Source organism: Carettochelys insculpta, chromosome 2 (genome assembly GCF_033958435.1).
Source record: "Carettochelys insculpta isolate YL-2023 chromosome 2, ASM3395843v1, whole genome shotgun sequence".
NCBI classification, from domain to species: Eukaryota; Metazoa; Chordata; order Testudines; family Carettochelyidae; genus Carettochelys; species Carettochelys insculpta.
Genome location: NC_134138.1, coordinates 194,116,077 through 194,142,628, shown reverse-complemented (window position 1 = coordinate 194,142,628; position 26,552 = coordinate 194,116,077). Strand labels below are relative to the sequence as shown.

The 26,552-nt window shown below is 45.6% G+C and overlaps 1 protein-coding gene across 1 annotated transcript in view; it reads right to left on the bottom strand.

Annotated features, from left to right (window-relative positions):
* The window catches only part of MYRIP (myosin VIIA and Rab interacting protein), a 390,058-nt gene that overhangs the window by 181,256 nt on the left and 182,250 nt on the right, over positions 1–26,552 (bottom strand). Inside the window, exon 3 of the mRNA XM_074986085.1 lies at positions 18,753–18,974. Coding sequence (XP_074842186.1) covers positions 18,753–18,974 — 222 coding nt within the window. The remainder of the gene's footprint in view (positions 1–18,752; positions 18,975–26,552) is intronic.

The window sequence follows — 26,552 nt, the reverse complement described above, 5'->3', positions numbered from 1 at the left end:
GGAAGGGCTCTGACCCCAGGAAGAGGAGGATAAAATATTAGGATTCTGCACAATGAATGCAGATTCCCCATGCAGCACAGAACTAGACTCTGCACAGAGCTCCTCTGCTTAGCACTTTGTGGCCATGAGCTGGAGGGGTGGACAAGTGGCAAGTTAATACAGTATTTCCCACTGAGAGGGAGTGTGCAATAGTCCTCAGGAGTCTCTCTCTGACCACTTGGCATTCTGGTGATGGAGAGAGAGAGAACTTCGTTAGAGGACCCCACAGAACTCTCCAGGTGCATAGCCCGAGTTACACGAGCTCACAGTTTGCCCCCAAAACATGAATCCAGCATTTTCAAGGTCAATTAATTTCTAATTAATTAACAACCCAGAAACTTTTCAACAGGCTCTTCAACTGTACAAGTCCTGTGGTTCTCTGAACAAGAATTTTGGTAGTTCAGTTGTTTGAGCATTGGCCTGCTAAACCCAGGGTTCTTAGTTCAATCTTTGAGGGGGCCATTTAGGGATGTGGGGCAAACGGATTTAAAAAAAAAAAAGGTGTGTGTGTGAAATGGTGTTTGGTCCTGCTAAGAGGGCAGGGGACTGGACTCAATGACCTCTCAAGGTCCCCTCCAGTTCTATGAGATGTGTGTATCTCATTACAGGCATCATCTCTGAGATTGCAAGTATACCACACATCATGTGCACTATATGCTCACCCTCAGAACTAATCTGTCCAAGAATCTGGAAATTGCCTTTGTTGTAAGGGTTAATAATGTCAGGATTTTCTGGAGTGGGTTATGAGTGTCTAGGTTTTGTCAGGCAATAATGCTTGCACACACAATGGCTATGTCTACACTACAGCAATCCCTGGAAAAAAAATTCTTCCAGAAGATCTCTTCCAAAAAACAAACAAACAAAAAAAAACTTTCAAAAGAGCATGTCCACACACAAAAAAGAGGACTGAAATAATTGATCCACTCTTTCGATAGAAGCATCCACACAGCCCCCACTCTTTTGAAAGACTGTGTCAAGGTTCAAAAAATCTGGTGCCATGAGAACTGTTCTTTCAAAAAATGGACACTCTGGATGTCTACACCCTTCTTTTTCCCCTGAAAGAATCTTTCGGAAAAAGGCGTTCTTCCTCATCTGGAAGAGGAAGAGGAACGCTGGAAAAAGTGCTGTGTTCTTCCAATTTAACATCAAAAGAACACATTTTGTGTGAGGATGCTCTGAGAGATTTTTTGAAAGGGCCCCGGCTTTTTCAAAATACCTCGCTAGTATAGATGTAGCCAACATGAGGAAAACTGAAGCCTCAGCTAGAGTATGCTAATAAAAATGAACTTCTATCAAAATGAGTTAACCTTATATTGCTTTAAAATGCTTGATTGTACAATTGAATTAAAAAACATCCGGTGGATAAATGCTCCGGTTAAACACTGTCTTAAAGGTGCCTCTCACAAAACAATACATTGAGCTGATTGCTTGGTCTCTGTCTTACTAATTTTTAGCTTCCTTTTCTGAGGAGGAGATGTTTACAGAGAGTCTCGTCATTGAGGTGAAAGACCCATGCTGCAGCACCCTTTATCTTCTGGAAAGATGGCTATATGCAGCCTCCTCTGAAGACTGATGACCTTCCAGGAGTCGGCCAAGCAAAGACACTGGCTTTTGCCCTCTTCTCCACATCTAATAAATGAGTCCACTGATCCCATAGTGTTTCCAGATCTTGCCAGCTGGAACACTATCAGGTGACTTTGGAACTCAAACTCTTTTCTCCCTATAGTAAAACTTTCCATGGGGCTGCTGGATTGCTGTATAATTTTATTAGATGAGTGTGGCCAATATTGACAGTGGGTCCAGTCAGGATGTATAAACAGAAGTAAATAGGGTCCCTGTCCCACTAGTAATACTTTAGGGTCTAGGTATACGAGTGCCACATTCACGAATTCAATTATTCACGAGTGACCTCACTTCCCAGGGCTCTGCGGCAGGGAGCGCCCATGGGTGCTGCTTCCCAGGGCTCTGACCCCCGCCAATTCATGAAAATCAACATTTGCTAGGGTTCTGAACACAGAACCCTCACAAATGTTGAGCCCCTACTGTACAATATAAGAAAATGAGCAGCATACAAACAGTTTCAAAGACTGAAGCCATCATACATAGTATGTCTTTCACGCATGTAAGGATTCCGCTAACGTGTAAGGGCCAGGCAGAGGATAGCTGGGTAAACAGATTTAGTTTTTGACTAGCAGGCCTGTGTGCGCCTGCATTCCTGGACAAAAATCTACTTTAAAATGGAGTTAAAAGTTGAGAGCATGGATTGGGAATTTAATATCCCAAAATTATCTGAGTGATATTGTAATTATTACCCAAAACAAGCTTTGCCAAAAATCAGGAATTTCAGAGTTAAGATCAAATTTGAATGAAATTCAAACATACTTTATCATATATGCGTCATGCAGTAAGAATGCATTTATGAATGTAGTATGTTAATATGCATGATAGAAGATTAAACTAAACCATTTTTAAAATCACTTTCCCCTTTTCCCCACTGTGTCATTTTGTTGCAATGTTTTTTTCAAATCCACTGACTTTCAGTAATACTGTGCTGACATGTGGCTCCACAGGATTTGGTCCAAAGCATCTCTGATGCTCTGATTTCAAGCTGACGTTTTCCTGAGAAGCTGTGAAATTACATGTCCAAATGTATCCCAGTTAAGAATGGCAACAGTGACATCAGATTGAAATAGCCCACCAGCTCCCTTCATTTTTGTCTCACAACAATTGAACAAGACTTTATAAATATTTGCTGAATTAATAAATCACAACGAAAAGTAGTGAAAAATGCTTGCTTCTAAACAGCATTCAAACCATAAAACCAAAGCAGACTCCACTTCATAGGCGCTGAAGATAATTCTCAGCTAAACTAAAATTTCTTATACACTTTGTTGTTATTCCTGATTTAATTTGCCAGAGTAAGTTTCATTTTCAAATGTACCAGAAATGTCAATCCACGATTTTAATTTATATGACATTTCAAGATTCCTCAAGTCTTAGAACTTTGCTAACAGGAAAAGTATGATTATTTACCCATAATTGGTTCATTGAGATGCTGTCCATGTATGCCATGCAGATGAGGTTAGATTCTTTTTGATCATCAGAGTCTGCTGGGGCTGCGCCATTGCCCTAAATACCTTTGTGCCACTATACATTGTGGCTACGTCTACAAAACTCGCTGTGCCTACAGACAAAATGCATTGTGTCAACAGTCCGTCGACAAAACATGGCACTTCTGTCGACAGGGTTCTGCCTCACCACGATGAGGAATAATGCTTTTGTCAATAGTTTCTGTTGACAAAAAAGCTGCGTACATGCTCTGGGGGCCCTCTGTCAACAGACATGGCTTCTGGTTCATCAGGCAGCCCTGTTAGCTGAGCTTCCGGTTGGCCATTCTGTCAAGAGAGTGGCTAGGCAGTCTGGCCACTCTCTGTCAGCAGACTGTATTGTTCTTGTGATATGCTTTCGTGTGTCAACAGATAGCTGTAGTGTAGACGTAGCCTAAAAGCTCAGCAGCCCCAACTGCCCCCTTGTTTTTCGCCAAAACAGAATTTAGATGGCAAAGGACTACACGGTGGCAGGGAAGACAGCACAAAGGATGCTGCAGACCAAAAAGAATCTGATCTTGTACGCATGGAAGAAGTGATCTGTGAAATGGCTACTAATTTAGCCAGGGGAAAAATATTTTTTATTCTTACATATTAATATTAAATATGCTAATTCTTTTAAGACAAAATATCGAGAAACATGCCAACATTAATTAAATATTGAACACTGAATTTTCAGCTTTTACAGGTGAGCAATAATTCAATAGCAATAGTTACCTACGATAATTTGAGTGCTGTGTACATAGTGAAAGAAGGCATAACTAACTTGTACCTTTACAAGACAGACATTAAATATGGATGGGAAAAGAAAAAAAAGTTCATGGTAATTTAATGGCTTGCATCTTCCAAGGGTTTTGTCACACTGTCTTCTTCTCAGTGCATGGAGCTTTGTATCAAAGATGGAGATTCTCACCTCTTTCCATGTGCCCTCCAAAATCCCTGACACCTTCAATATTTATGTATATGACGGATTTAAAATACAGAAACCCAAATGCACATAACTGGTGCATATAAATTCTAGTTTTTGTAAACAGTCATGCATGCATGCAAAGGAAGTCCATTTTGATTTTTCCTCCCAAAAGGTTAAATGCTTGTTGGTTTGGAGAATTTGTGCTATGTGTCTCTGGTCCAAGTCCAAGTCAGTGAAAGTCCTTCATACCCTAATGTCCTGTTGAAATGAGTTAATAGCCTCAGCCCAGTTCCTAGTACATCAGTGTTGATAATAAAGATGGAGATCCTTAGAGTTAGCAGCAATTTTCACCCCAGTTAGAATTACAGAATTGTAGAATCCTAGAGCTGCAAAAGGCCCCAGCAGGCCATCAAGTCTAGCCCCCTCCCCAAAGCAGGACAACCCTAACTAAATCACCCTAGCCAGGACTTTGTCAAGCCAAGACTTAAAAACCTCTGGAGATGGAGTTTCCACCACCTCTCTAGGTAAAGCATTCCAGTGCTTCGCTACCATCCTAGTGAAATATTTTTTCCTAAAATCTAATCAAGACCTCCCTCTCTGTAACTTGAGACCATTGCTCACTGTAATAGTTTCAGGGCCTGTCTACACTACAAAATTATGTCAACCTAAGTTATGTCAACATTTAGCCACTACAGTTATTAAATCACTCATGTGCATGCATTTGGCTCCTTGAGCTGACATTATATGTCCTTAACAGGAAGACCTGTATCAACTGTATTGTCAGTGTAGAGCGTTGTGGGATGGCTCCAGAAGACTAGTAACAGTTAACGTAAGCACTTCAGTGCCAACACCATTTTGAGTCAATTTATTTATATCAACGGTGGCTCTATGCCTCTTAAGGAAGTGAAGGGATATTACTAAATCACTGTAGAGAGGTAGGTATATGGGCAGGAGCCAAATTCAAGTGAAGATACTTCCACAACTAGGTCAATGCAAGGCAGCTTACAGACCTAATCGTGTAGTGTAAAACAGCTCCAAAAGAGACCCAGGGGACTGAATGTGTATGGTAGCAAATTACCCTCTCATTTCTTGCAAGTGGATGAAAGTTTTGCCTCAGTAGCAGGCCATCAGGAGATAAAGGGATAACTTTATTTTCCAGGGCCATCAACTCAGTACCCTTCACGTATTTTGGAATTAAAACTAAGGTGAAAATTCTGATGAGGTCCTGATGTGGAATAAGAATGCTCAGGCCACCACTGAATCTAGAACTAGTTACAAATAAGCTGCAGTTAGGTCACATCACTAGTATTAATACGGAAAACAAACATAAATCTTAAAACTTTCTTCAATGAGGTGAAAAGATACTACTGACTCAGTTCTACCAAGCAGCAGAAAACATGAGGCTTGAACAGAATTCTTTGGTGAAACTTCTTTTATACTTCTTAGTTGTAATCTTTTATTACTTTATAAGTTTTTTTCTTTGAGTATTTTAAGTGGATTTCTGAATCTTGTATTTTTCCCTGTTCTGCATACTCTGACTTCCCATGACTTTACTTCCTCTGATCAACCTGGGAAACTGCCATACCAGTGGCTCTTCTAGTCTGGTACCTTGTACCTTAAAGTAGCCAGTACCAGACGTTTGAAAAAGGTGCAAGAATCCCATAAAGAGCAATTACAGAATAATCTACCAAAAGGCGATTTTTTTTTCCTCCTAACCCCTGTCAAATAGTAAATCCCTTACATTGTCTATAATATGTGTTTTGACTGTGGATGGTCTCATCCTTCATGCACATGTCTAAGCCTCTAAAGCATATTGTTTAAAAATAACGTTTCCTTTTACCAGTTTTCAACATGATATCTTTCAGTGGCCCCTTGTGCTTATATTAAGAAATGGGTATATAGGAGTACAAAATCTACCTTCTCTAGCCTCAGTTATTTTTAAAAACTCTATTGTGCTCCATTTTATTCATCTCATCTCTAAATAAAATAGTTCCAAGCTTCTGTGCTTTTTATTCATGTGAGTTTCTCCTTCCCTCCATTCAGTGTTATCACCCTTCTCTGAACATTCAGAGACAGTTTTGGGGTGAGCAGAACTGGAAACAGGTGAAGGATTCTCACTGGTTCATGTAATTGCATGCTAATATCTTTTGTATTATTTTTAATTCCATTCTTTTTACATCCTAACATTAGTATTCTCTTTTTTGGATCTCAGCCATACACACACGCAGCAGACCTCTTCACCAACCGAACCTGCAACACTGACACTTCTCTGAACGCTGGGTGTTTATAGCTAACATAATAATGCCTCTACCTAATTCCCGTATAGTATTTTCACCCTTACAACTCACAGTACTTTGTAAAGGAGGCCAATATCCTTTCCCCATTTTGCACAAGGACAAAGTCAGAGACTCATCCAAGGTCATGCAGCTGCTCAAAAGCAGAGCCAGAAATAGAACCACCTCTCCTGAGTTCAAGACCAGTGCGTTATGCACTAATACATGCTGCCTGCTCTCTGGAATATTTCAGTCTTCTCCAGTCTTGACCAGGCTAAAGTGTTATTATGATGATGATGATGATGATGATGATGATTAAAAACATTACAGTAACCGCCCCCCCCTTCTTCTGTTCTCTTCTCCCCTCTGCTAATTCTGTTTTTAGTTGCTTTCCTCTGAAATGGATGGCAACATTGCAGATTGTTGTGTCTTATGCAAGAGTCTAATGGGATAGAGATTTTCACAGTGCATATATTAGAAATAACTAAAATAGATCAGAATACCACAGAAACAGCACAGACCAGAGTATCAAAACCAACCAATGTGAAAATTTCTTTTAAGCCATCGAAACGTAACTCAGTTTAAGCTACTGGGTTAGGCCCCCCTGATTTTTAGGTTTCTAAGGTTTTTAAGTCCCAGCTTGACATGGTCCTGGCTGGGATGATTTAGTTGGGGTTGATCCTTCTTGAAGCAGGGGGCTGGACTAGATGACCTCCAGTGGTCCCTTCCACCCCTAGAATTCTATGACTCTTATGAGGAGAGCTCCCTTTCATGACCTGAGTCAAGGTCAGGAGAGACTGCAGTTTCTGCTATGTGGCAGGGTGGAAAGGAGGGGATAAAAGGAGGGAGGGTGAGTACGAGACGGGGCAATGGTGTAATAAGAGAGAGAAGAACAGAAAGAGAAGGGATGCTGGATGGCTTGAATCAGGTGACGAACCTACACATTTTGCTAAACAAAGCAGTCCTGTAGCACCTTAAAGACTAATTATATTTTGCTGTATGTACAGTTTTATAATGAGGAAACGTGGGTTTTGCTGCTATTTATTTTGATCAGCAAATCATTGAGGCGTGACAATTTGTGACATTGAGTGGATTAAAAAGACAGCACGGTGGAGCCAGATATTTTCTGCTTAAACATGACAGGCTGAGAGAATTGCCAGGCCTCTGGGCAAGAGGCGAGGGCTGGCTCTGTAGTCCCTGAAGGGGCAGGGCCGTGGGCAGAAGGGGTGGGGCTGGGCTAACCTCCCTGAATCTAGCTTCAGCACCAACCAGACTACATCTTATCAAAATGGCACAGGGAAACATAGTTCAGACCTGCACTGTACACTGTGCATCAAAACAAACAATAAAACAAATATTTGAAGCAATCCTTCAATTGACTGTGTGGACAGACTATCAACTTTAATAGGGCTCTATGCAGGCAGAAGTAAGGTATTAATACCAGATCCATATTGCCCTTACCTCTGTACTGTTGCTTTCAGAACTGGGTGGCAGAGAATGGCAGCCACTGACTTAAGGCCCACCTCCGCTGACGGCAGCATGAAGTAAGAGCGGCAATACTTTACCATACCACCCTTACTTCTGCATTGCTGCTGGTGGTAGCTTTGCCTTCCAAGCTCGATTCCTGACCAGCAGCCACCACCCTCCAGCTGCTAGCAGCTGCGCAGAAGTAAGGGTAGCAATATCATGACCCCCAGACAATCACCCTCTTTTTGAGATCAGGACAACCACACCACCTGGAAGTTTCAGATTTAAATATCTGAAATCATGAAATTTACAGTTTTTAAAATTTTGATGACCATGAAATTACCCACAATAGACCATGAATTTGGTGGGGCCCTAACACATTAACATTTTAAAAATATCTAATTAATGCTATCCAAAGCTATTGTTAATAATGCCCTCAGACTCCAAGAAATACGTCATTTTAAGGTTGTTATTTAATCTTTCTCCACTACAGAAATACTATGGGCTTCAACAAGCAAGCACAGCTGACACCTGATTGCCACATAATGCTCCAGACACTGTCACTCTAGGGAAAGAGGTGTAATGGGACCATTCAGCCCACTGCCAAGGTTTGCCCAGCTGACAGCCTTTTCCTCCTATGCCCTTGTACTTGGTTGCCCCAAGGCTGCTTTCCAAAGTATACTCCAGTGGGGACATGGGCAAATCAAAAGGAGCAATAAACTCAGAGGCAGTCAAAAACTTGTTGTTTAATCCTCATCTCCTTGTTACAATGTGCTGTCTCCTCTAGTGCTAAGCCAGCCCACACAGAGGTCAATGAGCTGGCCACACACGTGAGTTGGAGGAGTCTTATTTCAAGCAGTAGAGCCTCATGCATGAAGATCCAGAGATACCAGGTTCAAGCCCTTGAGAGGTGGGATGACAGTTAGGTTAATTGAATATTTTGTGTTAGGGATGGAATAAATAACTCTTCTTTATTCACTTTTTCCATACCAGTCATGACTTCATAGACCTCTACCATATTCCTTAGTCATTTCTTTTCAAGTTGAAAAGTCCCAGTCTTACTAATTTCTCCTCAGAGGGCAGCCATTCCATACCCTTAATCATTTTTGTTGCCCATTTTCTGAACTTTTTCCAGTACCAAGTTGTCTTTATTGAGATGCTGTGCAGATGTAGAGTTTCATTGTAGACACTACTTACATCATAGGGCGGGATTTACTCCTGGCTGTTGGTACTCCACCTCCCTCCAAGACTGTAGCGAGGTCAATGTGTCTGTATGAGGACTTAGGTTGGCTTAACTACTCTGCTCAAGGACGTAGACTTTTCAGATCTTTGAGCCACACCTCTGCTTGAGGTAACTTTCTGCTGTAGGCCAGGCCACAGTCTTTCCCAGTGCAGCCCCCATCATTCCTTAATTACACAACCGAGTTAATAAATCGGGTTACAAAATTATTAACAGCAATCATGTTAGCAATTCATTCACTGAAAGACAATGAATGGCAAGTTCCAGGTCACTGACGTACAGCAAACATTTTTAACTGAGTTACAAACCAGTGACCCTAAGGTACCCATGACCAACATTCTCATTTCAGTAAAGTGTCAAAAATAGCAGACTTTTTATCAAGTCGTTAGGAATTTCCCTCAAAACTCATCCACACTTGTTTCTGCTGAGCCAATAAATAAATAGTACAGGTGTTAACTCAGCAGCATTCTCAACCTTGGCTGTTGAGCCCCTGCCTAGAAGGGTGAAAGCAGGGAAAAGAAGGAAAGAGGGCAACTTGAAACGCTTGGGTTATTAAACTAAGAATAAGCACTGGCTCTCTAGCTCTTTTCTTAAAGGAAATTCTGTTGCTGCTCTCCTGGGTGGTCTCTTCCCTACGGCGACACTAGTGAGTTTTGTCAACAAAACCCTGGTTTTGTCGGCAAAACTGGTGGAACATCCACCCCCGATGCTTTTTGTCGACAGTATGTTGACAAAAGTCAGCACTTCCGCCAACAACCTTCTGCCTCTCCCAGATGAGGAAAAGCGCCTTTTGTCAACAGATTCTGTAGACAAAAAAGCTGCGTGGATGCTCTAGGAGAGCCTTCTCTCAACAGGGCATCCGCAACAACGGGCAGCCCTGTCTGTTGTGCTTCCAGGTGCCTGTTTTGTCGAGACAGCAGCCAGTCGATCCAGCCACTCTGTCGACAGAGCAGAGCACACTTCTGATTGGCTTTTGTGTGTGACCACAGTCTGTCTACAGGAGTTTTGTTGGGAAATCTCTTTCAGGAGGCAGAGTGCCAAAATTTGACCTTTTGACCTCTATGCCAAGTGCCAGTGATACTTTTAAAGTCACTAATTGTCCTTGTTACAACAGCTTTGTTAATAAATAAATGACAATGCAGAGCTTTACTATTTAGGTGGTGGTTGGTAGCACCAGCTGGTCTTTTGTTAACAAACAGGCGGCATGGCTTTGAGCAAGCTCCGGCTGCATGGGAGGAGGAAGGGTGGGGCTGAGCTCCCCCATCACATGCCAATGAAAATCTGCTTACATGCCACTCTTGGCATCCATTCCAGGAGCTGCTGACCTCACTCTAGAGTGTTTATGAGTGTCCCATGCATTGGCCAGAGGGAAGGGTTGGGTTTCTAGTGCCATAGAGTACACTCCTTCCCCTTCCCCTTCGGTTTGAAAGTATTGCACCTTTAGCATTCTCCACAATTGATGGCCAGGGCTTAACGAATCCAGCTCACAACCTCAGGCTTCTGATTCATTCAACCAGACCATGAAAGCCAGCCCAACTGTGTCTCAAGGATTTGTTTTAAAACCACTGTAAATTGTATTTTCAAGCAGCTTTCCTAAGTATCTTGTTTTCGAGCTTGATGCTGCATGTATTTTTTCAGTGCAGGGTATCAGCTGTGATTAGAAAGCTCCAACTGCAAGAACCTTGAGCTGTTTCTGATCAAGCACCTGTGAGAAGCATTACTCAGTGTGGAATCAAGACTTCAGACTTCTTGTGAAATAAGCTACATGATAACTCTGATTAATCTTCAGTCTCACAGTGAAGGAAAAGATGTGGCAGACAATTTCTATTTTTAAATTAGAACTTGTGTCATTCTAAAAAGTTCTATAAAAGATGCTTAGGTTCTCCTTATGTTCCTCTCCTTTCAAAACCCTGCCATTCTGACTGAACAGCCCTATAAAAAGGGCGTGAATTGAGCATAACCACCAAAAAGAACCAGTTATCCTTTGCCCTGTATTGTGTTTCTGAAATACAATTATTAAAGGATCAGATACTTGTTAACACCTCAATCAGCAATTACAGTGAGCAGTTATGAGCAAATAGACTTTTAAAAATGACTATTTAAATATTGGATGCTATGCGAGTTTGGTATGTGACATAATCCTTTTTCCCCATGTTATCATTTTGAACACAGACATTGTTAGTTTAATATAATAATGATTTTTGGATTGCTACTCAATAGCCAATCAGAAATAAGATTTTGTTTTTTCCGAGGTTCACTGCTTCTAAAAATGTATCAATTAAAATTTCTGCATACCTGGAGGGGCAAAAAGGCTGAAGCCACCCTGTCTAATGTGAATAAATCAATTTGTTATTCTTAGCAGAGGCCCAATAAACATATTAATAAATAAAAACAACCCCTCAAAATCCATGACACATTAAAGACTTAATTTCAGCAGAGTTAAGCAAGAGACCAAATCTGCAACCCTTAGGCACATGAGTAGTCCTATCAACTTCAGTGATATTATGCTTGTGATTTAGAAAAGCAGGGCTTCAGTTTTACTCCCACGGTAGCTTCAGCAAATATGTGAGCCATACAGTAAAAATAAACAGCAGATGCGTGTAATGAATCTATTCAAATTATTGCCGAACTTCAGAAGAACTCACTAGGAGATATTTCATTACGTGGGTTGAGCCACTTAAACGGTAATTCTCTTGTCTAGCAACATCCATAATCCACCATGATTTTAGTTAGCTGAATGACCACTTACCATGGATGTGGCCATGTTTCTCATGGTCCCATAAAGTTTGCTGGTCTAGTAAAGACTTGCTAAAAAATCAACCACTAATCATTCTCTTGTTGATGGTGGACTCCACTGGAATGAGAAGCATAAGGGAAGTTGGTGGGAGAGTTTCTCCCATCAACCACCTGCAGTGAGGCACGTTGACTCAGCTACGGTATTCACATAGCTGGAGTTGGGTCAACATTGTCCTGTAGCGAGAACCTGCCCTTGGATTAAGCACAGGAATACTGGGGAGTAAGAACTCCTCTCACATCCCTATGCACCAATGCAGATGCATAGAAGCAAGTTACTTGCTTATCTTCTCCCTCCCCAAAATTGACAAGCAGGGTGGCGAGAAGAACCAGCACAGCCTTGGCCAAAGGATTTGAGCTGGTAATTTACTATGGTCCTCTAGCAGTAAACTGCTGTCCCAGGAAGCAAAGAGGAAACAGGAAAAAGCCTGTGGCTTGGAGATGAATCTCCGATTCAGAGATCTTGGTTTATTGCCCTTTAGTCACCACCCCACCCTTAACTGAGGGTCACACCAGAAGTCACAATCCCAGAATTTTGAAACATCTTGCACAAGTGAGGCTTGAGTCTCCATTCCCTCTGAAGTATAAAAGGCTGAAAGTGAAAAACGTATTTTCTATGATGACAGTATATGGGTGTAAGGGGGAAGGAGTCTACTGGCTAGCTTCTTGGTTTTCTTGCAACTCCACCAGTGCAACCAACCTGAGAGGCAGCATCACGTAACATTGAGATCCATGACCTAGCTGCTGATGCTGCGCATTTCTGTCCCCTTGAGCCAGTACATGTAAATATTAATTCTCATTTAAAAAAAATAAGCCCACTGCACAGAATGCTACCAATAGATGCAGTATTGTAGGTATTGGGTCAGGAAAAGTAAAAATATCTGTACCTATCTATGTATAAATAGCATTTTAAAATTTTCCACAAAACTTTGTAATAAAGAGCCACATTTTTCTTCACTTTCCTGCATGGTTCATGAAATTTATGTCAAAACTTTTCAGTTGATGGCCATTAGTTATATATGATTTCACTTTGTTTTTATTATACTTTTTAGTAGTTTTAGTCCATATTTTATACCGCTTGAGGTTAGAGTTTCCTATTTATCTGAATCCATCTGGGCAGCAGAAATGAGAACTTTATTCTGATCTGTATCTTGCCCATCATTTTGAAAATTTGGGTGCTTCATCACTAAGTTTCACTAGGGCTATGTCCACACATTAGAGGGTTTTGTCAAAAAACTGGCGTTTTGTGGACAAAACCCACAGAGCTTTCACATTATCAAGGCCCTCTGTCAACAGTAAATCAATAAAACGCAGCACTTCTGTTGGCGGCGTTCTGCTGTTTCCCCCATGAGGCAGAACACCGATAGAGATGTCAACAGAAAGCCAGTCTGGACTTTCTGGGGGGGCCTTTTGTCAACAAGCAGGGCTTCAGGGACAGTTGGCAGCACTCCAAGGCCGCGTCTACACGTGCTGGCTACTTCGAAGTAGCGGCGCCAACTTCGAAATAGCGCCCGTGACGGCTACACGTGTTGGGCGCTATTTCGAAGTTGACATCGACGTTAGGTGGCGAGACGTCGAAGTCGCTGACCCCATGAGGGGATGGGAATAGTGCCCTACTTCGACGTTCAACGTCAAAGTAGGGAACGTGTAGTCGTTGCGTGTCCCACAACATCAAAATAGCGGGGTCTGCCATGGCGGCCATCAGCTGAGGGGTTGAGAGACGCTCTCTCCAGCCCCTCAGCTCGATGGTCACCGCGTGCAGCGGCCGCTTAAAGCTCCCCGCCCCCTGCCTTCCTGTGCAGGAAGCTGAGAGCACATGCAGGCGGCAGCACAGCCACGCGGCCAGCCTGCACGCTCCTCCGTGCCCACACACCCTCACCTGCCACGATGGCTGCCCCCCAAGCGCCCCCAGGGGACCCCCCCCAAGGGGAGCCAGGGCTCCCAGCCCAGAAGCCAGGCGGGGAAGCGGCAGTGGGGCCCCTCCTGGACGGAGGCCGAGCTTCGGGACCTGCTGGGGCTCTGGAGTGAGGAGGAGGTGCTCCAGGTAATGGGGAGCAAGAAGCGGAACGTGGATGCGTTCGCTCAGCTGGCCGAGGGCCTGGCCGCCTGGGGTCACCCTGCCCGCACTCCGGATCATGTCCGGAGTAAAGTGAAGGAGCTGCGGCAGGGTTACGCACGGGCCCGGGATGCGGCCGGCCGATCTGGGGCCGCTCCCGTCACTTGCCCCTTTTACAGGGAGCTCAGGGACATCCTGGGCCCCCGGCACACCTCCTCCCCTCCGGCCATGCTTGATACCTCGGCCAACGAGCCCCAGCAGGCCCCGGAGGCAAGCCCCGCACCCCAGGGGCCCCCCCAGGAACCCACCCCCAGGGCACCGGAGGAGGAGGAGAAGGAGGGGGAGTCCTCCTCCAGCGATGCCGGCCTGTGGATCGCCATCCCCTCCCGGAGCTCCAGTAGGGCGTCCGCCTACCGGGTGTCCCCCGACCGTGGGAGTGGACTGTCAGGTATGTACCCCCCCGGTGCACACCCCCGGGGTTGAGGGGCTGGGGTAATAGATATGACCAGGGCCCTCCACGTGCCCAGATGACCATGGCCCCAAGAACAGCAGTGGCACGTCCCTCAGATGAGTGCATCAGCCCCTGCCCCCCAGCACGACATTGCCATGCCCCAGCCCCGGGGCTGGGGGGAGCGGAACCTCTAGGGTCCCCCGGGGGGAGGGGGTGGGACACCCATCAGCAGCATCTCCCGGGGACGGGGATGGGGAACCAGCAGCAGAGGGGTCGGGGGACAAGGGCCACGGCTCGAGGCCCACACTAATGGCTGTCTCCACTCTTCTTCCCCCCTCCTGTGTTTCGCAGCTGCACCATCGGAAGGACCGGAGAGCGCCGGCGAGGTGTCAGTGGTCCCGGAGAGCCCATTGGGGCCATCACTCCAGGCCAGCCCCTCGGCGGAGGACCGACCAGCCCCACGGCGGGGAAGACGGCTGACCCAGCACCACCACCCGACGGCGACGGACCCCCAGCTGCTGGCCATCCATCGTCGGCAGCTGGAGGTCGCCAAGCAGCGGCTGCCAGTGGAGGAGTGCTCCCTCCAGCTGCAGGAGCGGGCGCTGGCCTGGTGCCAGGAGGCATGGGGGGCCTTCATGCGGACATTCGACTGTATCACCGACTACCTGGCCCCCCATGCCGTGCCGGCCGCCGCTGCACCCGCCCTGCCTGCTCCACCCGCTGCTCCACCTGCTGCGCCGTCTGCCGTCGCACCGCCACCCGCCACCGAGGGCCCTTCCACCGAGGGGGACCTGGGGCCAGCTGACACCCGCCAGCCATATCTACCGGTCCCCCCGGCCCCCAGCCAGCCCCGGTCAGGGCTGAGGCCAAGGCGTGGGTTGCGGCCGCCCACCCCCAGCGCTAGACATTAGGGGTTGTGGGGCCCAGGACATGCCCCCCCACTTTTGTATATATTCCCCCCAGTTTAATGTTCTTTTGTAACTAGTTTTTAATATTAGACCCGTTATGCTGATCCTTGCCCCCCCCACGTATATAGTTCTCCCCTTCCTTGTCTTTCCCTTTCCTCTTATCTTATTTATAATACATATATATAATTTTGATTTTCCCTGTAAACAGTTAGTCTTGATAATAATAATAAGAGTTCTACAGATATTTGATTTGACGAACAAATGTCTGCTCTTATTTACAAAGAAAGTGGGGGGGTGTGCTCTTGGGTGCTCTGTGGTGTGGGCATAGGAGCAGGGAGTGTTGTGGAGGATGGGGGGGTGCAGTGGGGGGCCTGCCAGCGTTCACCCTGCTGCCTCGTCAAACTGAGCCCGCAGGGCCTCCCGGACCCGGGTCCCTTCGGGGTCCACCTGCCGACTGGGGGCAGCGGGTGGCTGCACATCGGCCCTGCCGGCCTCCACAGCCCTGCCCTGAAAGAAGGCCTCCCCCTTGCTCTCCACCAGGTTGTGGAGGCGCTGCACGCGCCCACAATCTGGGGGATGTTGGTGGGGCCCGCATCAAGGCGGGTGTGGAGACACCTCCAGCGCCCTTTGAGGTGCCCAAATATGCGCTCTACCACCTGGCGCGCATGGTTCAGGTGCAGGTTGAAGCGCTCCTGGCTGGCTGACAGATGGCCCCTGTAAGGGTGCACGAGCCAGGGCCGGAGGGGGTATGCCGCATCTGCGATGACGCAGAGGGGCATGGTGGTGTCCCCCAGAGGGATCTCCCGCTAGGGGATGTAGGTCCCCGCCTCCAGCCGGCGGCACAGGCCCGAGTTCCAGAATACCCGGGCGTCGTGGGTGCTGCCAGGCCAGCCCACACAAATGTCCAAGAAACGGCCCCGGCTCTCCACCAAGGCCTGGAGGACCACTGAATGGTAGCCCTTCCTGTTTAAGTAGTGTCCTCCACTGTGCTCTGGGGCGCGGATGGGGATGTGGGTCCCATCCAGAGCCCCGAAGCAATTGGGGAAGCCCAGGGTGGCAAAGCCCGCAATGGCAGCATCTGGGTCCCCAAGCCTCACGAGCCTGTGGAGGAGCAGGGCGTTGATGGCGCGGACGACCTGCAGGGGAAGCACATGGGAGAGCAACAATGAGGGGTGTGCAGGGTGTGTGTGGCCCTCCCCTGCCAGGGCCCCCCTTCCCTCCCCTGCCAGGGCTCCCCTCCCCCTCCCCCCGTGGGTCCTCTTACCTCCATGAGGACAGCCCTGACGGTGGCCTTGCCAATGCCAAACTGCTGGCCCACAGATTGGTAGCTGTCTGGAGTGGCCAGCTTCCAGACAGCGATGCCGACCTGTTTCTCGATGCTGAGGGCACGCCGCATGAAGGTGTCCTGGTGCCTCAGTGCGGGGGTGAGCCACTGGCAGAGCTCCAGAAATGTCTGCCGGCTCATACGAAAGTTCTGGAGCCAGCGGTTGTCGTCCCACTCTCTGAGCACCAGCCACTCCCACCAGTTGGTGCTGGTGGGGTAGCTCCACAGCAGGCGGCGTATGAGGCAGGGGAGGGAGGTGCTGCAGGTTTGGGAGTTGCATCCTCCTCCCCTGCGGGCAGCTCCTCCTCTGTGGCAAGGATGTGCTCAGCTGCCTCCTGCATGGCATGGAGCAGGGCGAGCACTGCTCCTACAGGGGCGACTGGGTGGACCTCTGGCTGCTGCTGCTGGGGGTCCATGACTGCGTCGCTCGAGGTGTGCGTGCCTATGGCTCTGCAGACCGCGTGCTGTGCAGGCTGCGTGTGTCTGCGAGGGGCCCTTTAAGGGAGCGGCTAGCTGTTGCCCCGGAAGCTCTAGTCCACCCTGTGACCCTGTCTGCAGCTGTTCCTGGCACCCTTATTTCGATGTGTGCTACTTTGGCGTGTAGACGTTCCCTCACAGTGCCTATTTCAATGTGGTGCTGCCCAACGTCAACGTTGAACGTCGACGTTGCCAGCCCTGGAGGACGTGTAGACGTTATTCATCGAAATAGCCTATTTCGATGTCGCTACATCGAAATAAGCTATTTCGATGTAGCATGCACGTGTAGACGTAGCCCAAGCTATGCTTCCAGTCGTCTGTTGAGAGAGCAGCCAGGCAGAGAGCTAGCTGCTCTCTGTTGGCAGAGAAGACCACTTTTTCTATTTGCTTTATGGTCTGGCCACAATCTGTCAACAGAAGTTTTGTCGGAAGATCTTTTCCGACCATAACTGCTGTTGACAGATAGCTCTAGTGTAGACATAGCCAAAGGGAAAAAATGTGTTAAAGCAGATTGATGACATTACCTAGTTTTGTGCAAACTGAAAGTTAGGAAGACTAATAGGTTCACAAAAGGTATTAGCAGAAAACCCTGTTAAAAAACAAAAATACATGCTTCCTATCCAAAACAGTCAAAAGAACAGATTTTGATAAAACCTGGATAATCAAGTTCAAAATTAGACAGGTTTCATAAGGTTTAAGCTTTTGGAACTAAACTTTACATTACTGCAGAAACATTCTATTCCTAGTCTCTCTAGTTGAAATAAGCCTTACTGGACGGCATCTGGGGGGTTTTGCTAGTGTTTTCTTGCATCCACTCAATAACCAGGGCCTTTTTTGTGTTTAAAAAAAAAAAAAAAAAAAAAAGGGAGCTGGTACTCAGCCAGCTCCCTGCCCCGCCCCACCAGCCAATCCCATGGTTGGAGATGCTGAGGTGCGGATACTCAGTACCAGCAAGCACCAGCACAAAAGAAAGCACTGTCAATAACTATCTATAGTCTGAGTACAAAGGAACAAAATATAGGGAGACAGACTGAAGAGAAGAGTTTTCCATTGTCAAAGCTATTCTAACTACCCACACTGATTATCTTTCTGTAATAAAATTATCTATTTTATATTAAAGAAGCCCATAGGACAAATGACATAAGAATATGTAAAATAATTCACTGTATGGTGAAGGTTAGACTGTACACAACTGTCTTTGTTGGTTTCCTCTGTATATTTTAAACCTGCAGCTGCATAGCCTTAAACCACAGTAAATGATCACTGCATTAATCAACCATATAAGTTAACTGCTGGAGACAGGTGATCTGAAAGAGGAAACTATTGTAGTATTAATGATTCGTTCATTGAGCATCTATGCAAATATGAGATGACCTGGTAGTATGGTGGCCTCAGAACATCTTATTTGCTACACTCAGACACTTAGGATATGTCTACACTGCAGTAAAAGGTAGCATGTGTAGATAGACCTGAGTTAGCTTGGATTTAGCTAATTGAGACAACTAAGGCAATGAAGCAGCACAGCACGTTTGGCAGCACAGGCTAGACTAGCTTGCCCAGAAGCTATGTATGTAAATGAGTAGCGAGCCCACACTTCTTTCAGGCTACCATGGACTCAAACCTATTGCTATTCAAGCCAGCTACATCAAAGGAGGAAAGGTCAAGCCCAACTGTTCCATATCTGGCAATGGTACAACATGCACCTACCTAGCCTGCTGGCAGACGTTGCAGAGCCAAGCCTTGTCCTTCTTCTGGTAGGAGCTGCAGTTCTTGCAGATGTTGTATTTGCAGTCTTGGCACCGCCGCTTGCTATTGATGAGGAAAGTGAAAGGTGAACAGCAGCGAATGCAACAGTGCTCATTAAACTTCTGCTGCTTTGAAAGGATGCTGCACTTGTTACCCTCTTCATCGAGTTTCTGCTTCATTTCACTGGAATGAAAGAGAAGAAACAAAAAGACAAAAATCAAAATAATATTCCCTTTGGAGCTCTCTACATACATTATACAGCCCCCTCTCAACAACCACAGCAAGCCCGCGTGAGAACTTTCTATGGGAAAAACGCATGACAGAAAGGCAGTCTGGCCACAGAACAGTGACTCAAGAGCTTCCGCATTCTAATCCTGTCTCTGACTGTTCACTTGGGCAAATCACCAACTCTCTGGACCACATTCTGGAGAAAATCTTCTGACTTCACACAGTTAAAGGGACATAACCGAGAGGAGAATGCAGCCCTCTTCTTCAGTTTCTCCACTTGTAGAAGGGGGGTCAATAATCAGTAAAGTTTAGATTCACTGCTCCTTTTAGAATGCTTTGAAGATGAAAATCAATGTAGAAAAGTGAAAGAGCTGACTGGACAGTATTTTAAAAAGCCTGAGTAATGAAACCTTAAACACCAACATTGTTCGAGCTGATTCATGGGCTTATATTATTTGGAAGAGTCTCAAGTGAGCCAATCACTTAATTACATGTATGGCCAGGGCCCCTCTTTCCCCCACCAGTATTTGGGGCCAGTAGCCCTCGCTCCACATCAGGAGTCAGGCAAGTAGCTGATTTCTGGAGCGGGAGTCAGGTTACACCCTCTGGGCTCCCATGCCAGCTATCTCCTGCTCATAGCAGCTAGCACTGTTAGGCTACGTCTACACATGCACCCAACTTCGAAATAGCTTATTTCGATGTTGCGACATCGAAATAGGCTATTTCGATGAATAACGTCTACACGTCCTCCAGGGCTGGCAACGTGGATGTTCAACTTCGACGTTGCTCAGCCCAACATCGAAATAGGCACAGCGAGGGAACGTCTACACGCCAAAGTAGCACACATCGAAATAAGGGAGCCAGGCACAGCTGCAGACAGGGTCACGGGGCGGACTCAACAGCAAGTCGCTCCCTTAAAGGGCCCCTCCCAGACACACTTTCATTAAACAGTGCAAGATACACAGAGCCAACAACTAGTTGCAGACCCTGTATATGCAGCACGGACCCCCAGCTGCAGCAGCAGCAGCCAGAAGCCCTGGGCTAAGGGCTGCTGCCCACGGTGACCACAGAGCCCCGCAAGGGCTGGAGAGAGAGTATCTCTCAACCCCCCAGCTGATGGCCGCCATGGAGGACCCCGCTATTTCGATGTTGCGGGACGCGGATCGTCTACACGTCCCTACTTCGATGTTGAACGTCGAAGTAGGGCGCTATTCCCATCCCCTCATGGGGTTAGCGACTTCGACGTCTCGCCGCCTAACGTCGATTTCAACTTCGAAATAGCGCCCAACACGTGTAGACGTGACGGGCGCTATTTCGAAGTTACTGCCGCTACTTCGAAGTAGCGTGCACGTGTAGACGCAGCTTTAGTGTTGGTTTGTCTGTCTCTCTTCACCTTTCCTCGCACCCTCTATCACTCTCATCTCTGTCACCCAGCACCCTCTAACTGGGGCAGCTTTTAAAAGGCCACCCACAGGCCGTCAACAGGTCCCTGAATGGGGCCAGCTAGTCCTCGTCTGCCTGGGCTGGTTCCCCGCCAGCTGCTCCTGATTGCCCTGCAGCAATCCACCTCTCCTTAGCAAGGGAGCTGGCCCTTCTCTCCCTTGTTGGGCTACTTCCCCCCTGCTGCAGCAGCCCTCCGGCCTGACCCTGTCCCACATGCTTAACTTCAATGAGATTTAAAAACATTGCTGAATCAGGGCCAATATTCAACCAATTAACAGTTATCATAAAAGTTCCCTGCATCTTCACACAAATGTTTTCTTATCCAAACAGTCACAACAGAGATACTTATTACTTCATATTCTATGACCAGTCAGTCAGTCAGTCAAAGAGCACAAACAATACCACGTGACTTAAGTGACAGACCAAAAAAAGCATGGAGTCAAAGTGAGCGGTTTGTGAACAACGTGAAAGCTATATAGGCTGCAAAATAATCATTTAAATTCTTCATCCAATACTTAAGATCAATGCATACACTTGAAGAAAAGCAGGCTTGTTTCATATGCAATTTCCTCATCAAAACAGCCTACATTTATATAAAAGAAAGCTATGATGAACAACTTGGCCACTTTTAATGACTGGATTACTCTTTAGTATGACCAGGACAAGAAAGGATAATTTCAAAAACCCATATATGGCAGGATAGTTGATTAATACACAGGAAAACAATCATGATTCAATGACATTAATACTTTCGTATTTATAAATTATTACACCATCACTAAAAGATAAAAATACATATTTGTTAGTGCATGTGTATTCAGAAAGTGGTTTAAGACTCAGTATATAAATCATCGTAAACAAAGCTTGGAATTTTTCTAAAAATCCCAACGTACAATGCTATTCATCAACTTATCTGCCATTTCCACCACTCAACTTCATAACACAACATGAAAACAGTCCATTTTGTGAAAAACCTTACAAACCAATTCTAAAGTCAGAATCTGAAAGGCATGCAATTACATCAGTGATGTAAAGAGTATATTTTCCAAGCCTCCACTGATCTTTGGTATCAAATTGAATTCTGCGTGCTCTTGAGATGTTTTGAATATTTAAAACCATGGACCTAGTTAGCCATTGAGGGTACCGATCCACCTTGGAGCAGCTGAAGAATATGGGTTTGCTCAGTTATGCCACGCAGGCAGATCAAGCACAGGAAGAATGCCTTTGCAGTTCCAAAGGAAAGGCTTATTGTATTGAAAAGACTTGTTTTCCAGGAGGAATTATTTATTTCTATGGAAGTCCAGTAGAAACATCACAGTTCACACAGACATGGGAACATCAATTAAGAGATAAGGTATGGGAACACAGTTTGTTTAGCCTGAATAAACAGGGCCAAATTAATTCCTGGGATAGCTCCATAACTCAATAGCTTGTGCTAGGGATGAATTTGGCTCATCGCTTTTAAAGAGTGAGCAGGAAGACTATTTAAAAGGGGGACATATAAAGGGAGAAAAAAGCCATTTGCTGTATTCAAATGCTAGTCTGTGGCTAGTTGTTACACTATTACACAAAGGGAAGGAAGAAAGGACTCCCACCCCATGCCAATTTTTTTCTTTTGGTTATTCATGTATGAATTTTTTTTAATGTACAGTAGGTAAAAGGAATTCAAAATGTCAACTCGAAAATCTAACTCTGCCACAGAAATTTCTTCTAGAATTACACATTTTGGGAAGCAGAAATGTACCCTTCCATCAGAGCAAAATTTATTCAGTCAGTCATTCTTCTGACTGAACCAAAAGACATTGTTGTGACAGTTTATGTAAAAAAAAAAAAAAACATATTTAACTTCATCAGACACTGCTTTGGGTAGAGGATGTTTTCTAGCATTTCATCCTACACGAAAGCCAGTTTAGGACAGATATTTAGCATAGTGCTTTTGGTGTAATGCTCTCGATTACATTTTGATTGATGATCTCCATCTTCTTTTTTTTTCTATACTGTACAAAAATAACATTCATTGCTTCAAGCCATGCTTCAATTTGTCTCTCTTATCCTAAAGGAGTTTAGCCAGCTTTAGTTAAAAAGCAGAGACCAGATTTCCAGGTTGACTACCTAACACCAAGGTTTATGATCGGTTTCAGCAGTCTCTTGGAGTTCTGCAGGTATGTACTGCAGATCAGATTATAGGTACCTGTGATATGGAAACTGATAGCATGGCTGTATTCTACCCTACCGTAACAAAAGAGCTACCACCAGAGGTAAGAATGAGACTGGGAGTCAGCATTCCTGGATTTTCTTCCCAATTCTGCAATTTATTTGCTGAGCTGTTACAGACAAATCACTAAGTTGTCTATGCTTTATTTTAGCCATCTGTGAAACAGGTTCAACAATACAGACTATATCTCAACACCAATGGTGCTAGGAAGACCAACTATAAGCAAAATACACTGGGATCCTTATGTGAAAGGTATTAGTTCAAAATATGTTACTTCATTTCATATTACTTGTCATAAAAGCTATCAGTTTGTTCACAGGAGCCCCCTTTCACGGTCACAGAATCTGATCCAAATATTAATGTGTTCCCTCACCAATATAATAGGCAGACAACTGAGTTCTCCTTACTAATAGGATTTTCTTTGTGTGCAGTACTCTAAACCTCCCTGTTGAAGTCCACCAGCCTAAAAAGGTTGAGAAATACTGCTCAAGTCCAATCATGAATTCAGTGCTGGAATCAGCTGGTCTGAGTTAAACAAGTGGTCAGACTAGAGTGATGTCTGCTAAACTGAACAAAAAAAAAATCTGTGAATCACTTTAAATTCTGAAATCTAGACTGGACAAAGCAACCACGTATGGAACTTCTAGAAGCATTTAAAAAGCATGGTCCTAACTAATTCACAGCTGGGGGAAAAAAGCATCACAGACTGTGAAATCTGGTCTTCCCCTCTAAAATCTGGCCTTTTGTGTGCTATTATCCTATACGATACAGACTTCACTCAGGGGCAGACCTGCATATCTTAAACTGGAGTCTTGACCCAAAAGGGAGTTGCAAGAGGCTCACAAGGTTATTTTGGAGTAGCCGCAGTACTGCCACCTTTACTTCTGCACTGTCATCAGAGCTGGACAGCCAGAAAGTGATGCTGCTGGCTGAGTGGTCAGCTCTGAAGGCAGCAGCCTATCAGCAGCAGCACAGAAGTAAGGATGGCAATACCATACCATGCCCTTACCAAGCTGAGTGCCTGGAGAGTGGCAGATGTTTACTGAGGGACCTACTCTGCAAGCCACAGTGCTGAAATAAGGATGGCAAACCTGTCCCACAGTATCCCTACTTTTGCACTGCTGCTGGCAGTGGCTCTGCCTTCATAGCTGGGCTCCCAGTCATCACTCTCTAGCTGCCCAGCTTTGAAGGCAAGCAACAGTACATAAGTAAAAGTAATAGTACCACAACCCTCCCTGACAAATTCCCTTTTGAATCGGACTCCTGCAATTACACCACCATGACATTTCAGATTTAAATAGCAAAAATCATGAAATCTATGATTTTTCTAAATCCTATCAGCAGATGCCAGAGGATCATGCATTCTGTGCTTGCAATGCGCACAACAATCAAGCAGAGCTGTGCAAGCTCCGTGCTTCTGTTATAGATGGTGGAAAGAAAAAATAAATCCCGTGGTGGTTTACTGGGATATGAAAAATCAGCCTAAAATTATGGCATTATGGGATGAAGAAATTGGCCCAATGGGAACTTGATTCCTCACAGCCAGTCACTCCATGTGGTTCATTTTGGCCCCACCCTCTGTTGCCAAAACTTTCCAAAAGACAATGGTGAGCTACACAGTGGACTTAAGTTGTAGCAAGGGAGGTTTAGGTTGGATATTAGGAAAAACTTTCAAACTGTCAGGATGGATAAGCACTGAAATAAATTTCCTTGGGAGGCTGTGGAATCGCCATCATTGGAGACATCGAAGAACAGGTTAGACAAACATCTGTCAGGGATTATTTGGATAGCCCTTGGTCCTGCTATGAGTACAGGACACTGGACTTGATGACCTCTCAAGGTCCCTTCCAGTTTCGCTAGTCTATGATTCTATATTTACCTGTGGTTCACCTTGGCTACGTCTACACTAGCCCCAAACTTCGAAATGGCCACACAAATGGCCATTTCGAAGTTTACTAATAAAGTGCTGAAAGGCATATTCAGCGCTTCATTAGCATGCGGGCGGCCGCGGCACTTCGAAATTGACGTGCCTCGCTGCTGCGCGGCTCGTCCCGATGGGGCTCCTTTTCGAAAGGACCCCAGCTACTTCGAAGTCCCCTTATTCCCATGAGCTGACTTCGAAGTAGGAGGGGTCCTTTCGAAAAGGAGCCCCGTCGGGATGAGCCACGTAGCGGCGAGGCGCGTCAATTTCAAAGTGCCGCGGCCGCCCGCATGCTAATGAAGCGATGAATATGCATTTCAGCGCTTCATTGGTAAACTTTGAAATGGCCATTTGCGCGGCCATTTCGAAGTTTGGGGCTAGTGTAGACACAGCCCTTGTTGTTCATTGACACAAGAACTCCTGTTCAGCATGCTCTGCACTGATGCAAGGAGTCAAGTACACACCCACACAAAACAACAGACTGCAGTGGCTTTGTGCCCAAATAACTTTAGCCTGGTCTACTCTAGGAGAATAAGTACAGTTTAAGGGTCTAAGGTCGATTTTATAAACTATCTGTCTACACCCCAGTGCTCAATAGTCAATTTTAAGGGGCTCTAAGGTTGGCTTTTGTAACGTTGACTTCCCCTGGAATAACTCGAGAAGTCAAATTTGCAATGTCAAACTATACAAAGAGATGGCAGTGTTATTAAAATTGATTTTATTAGCCTTTGAAACTGTCCCACTATGTCCCTCAAGGTGTCCTTTCTGGTCATCACTCCACCTCTGCTGCTCTCAAGGTGAGTCGAAAGTAGGTGACAGGAAGTGGTGGTCATCAGCCCAGAAATTTGGATTAGATTTCCTTTCCTCTCCGGCCAGTATGGAGAGCAGATGCGTGGATCACATCTCTGCACCACACCTACCATACCTTGTAGCCATGAGTTCCCAGGATTGCAAAAAGACCCCACCATGGAGACATCAGGAGATCTTGGACCTCATTTCGTTGTTGGGAGAAGAAGCCATTTGTCCAACAGCTACAAGCCAGGAAAAGGAATGCTGATATTTATGCTAAAATATTGCAAGACATGACTGAGAAAGGTTACAGCAGAGACACTCAGCAGTGCTACGTGAAGACCAAGCAGCTGAGATAGAGTTACCAGAAATGCAAGCAAGTCAATGGAAATACCAATACTACAATGAACTTCACGCTATTCTGGGGCAGACGCAACCTCTTCCCCCAGAAGATGACTCAGCTCTGTGAAGAGTGTTCCTCAGAACAATGACGAAGCGCATGCTGATGTGGACAGGGTGGATGACAGCAGGGTTCATTCCAAGGTAGAAGCAGATCCTGAAAGCCAGGAGCTGTTTGTCAAGCTGGAGCCAGTGGAGCTCATCCCCTTAACTCAGGAGGCGGCTTTGGAAGCAAACCCAGATCCTAGAGGGGGCACTTCTGGTAAGTATGCTTTCCTTCTACTGTTAATAGTATGTTGCAGTTGTGGGGTGGACGACCTATGCCCCTTTCCCTGAGAACAGCTTCTTAATATGTCTTGGGATGGAGCATTGATCCTATTTGGACAAAAGGCTGAAGGTTTTAGAGAGGCACTTGTGGATTTCCATCACAAGATTTTTGGGGAGACCTGACTTGTTCCTGCTTCCACAGTAAGACACCTTACCATGCCATGCCACCAGTAAGTGGTCAGGAAGAATGGCCCCACAGAGCACTCTTACAAATTTTCCAACATAGTACCCAGATAGAATGAGCAATCTTTCCTTATCTCTTTTTCTTATTCTGATGAGGCTGATGTCTCATCTGGCAACCTAGAACGCATGAGAAGTTTCATGAGTCACTAACGATTTTTGCCTGTGACCTACCCAGAGCAGAGCAAAACTCTCATGCATCTCCTTGAGTAGACACTTTAAAGTCCAGGTGTTGCTTTAAGCAGCACATGCTCCAGGC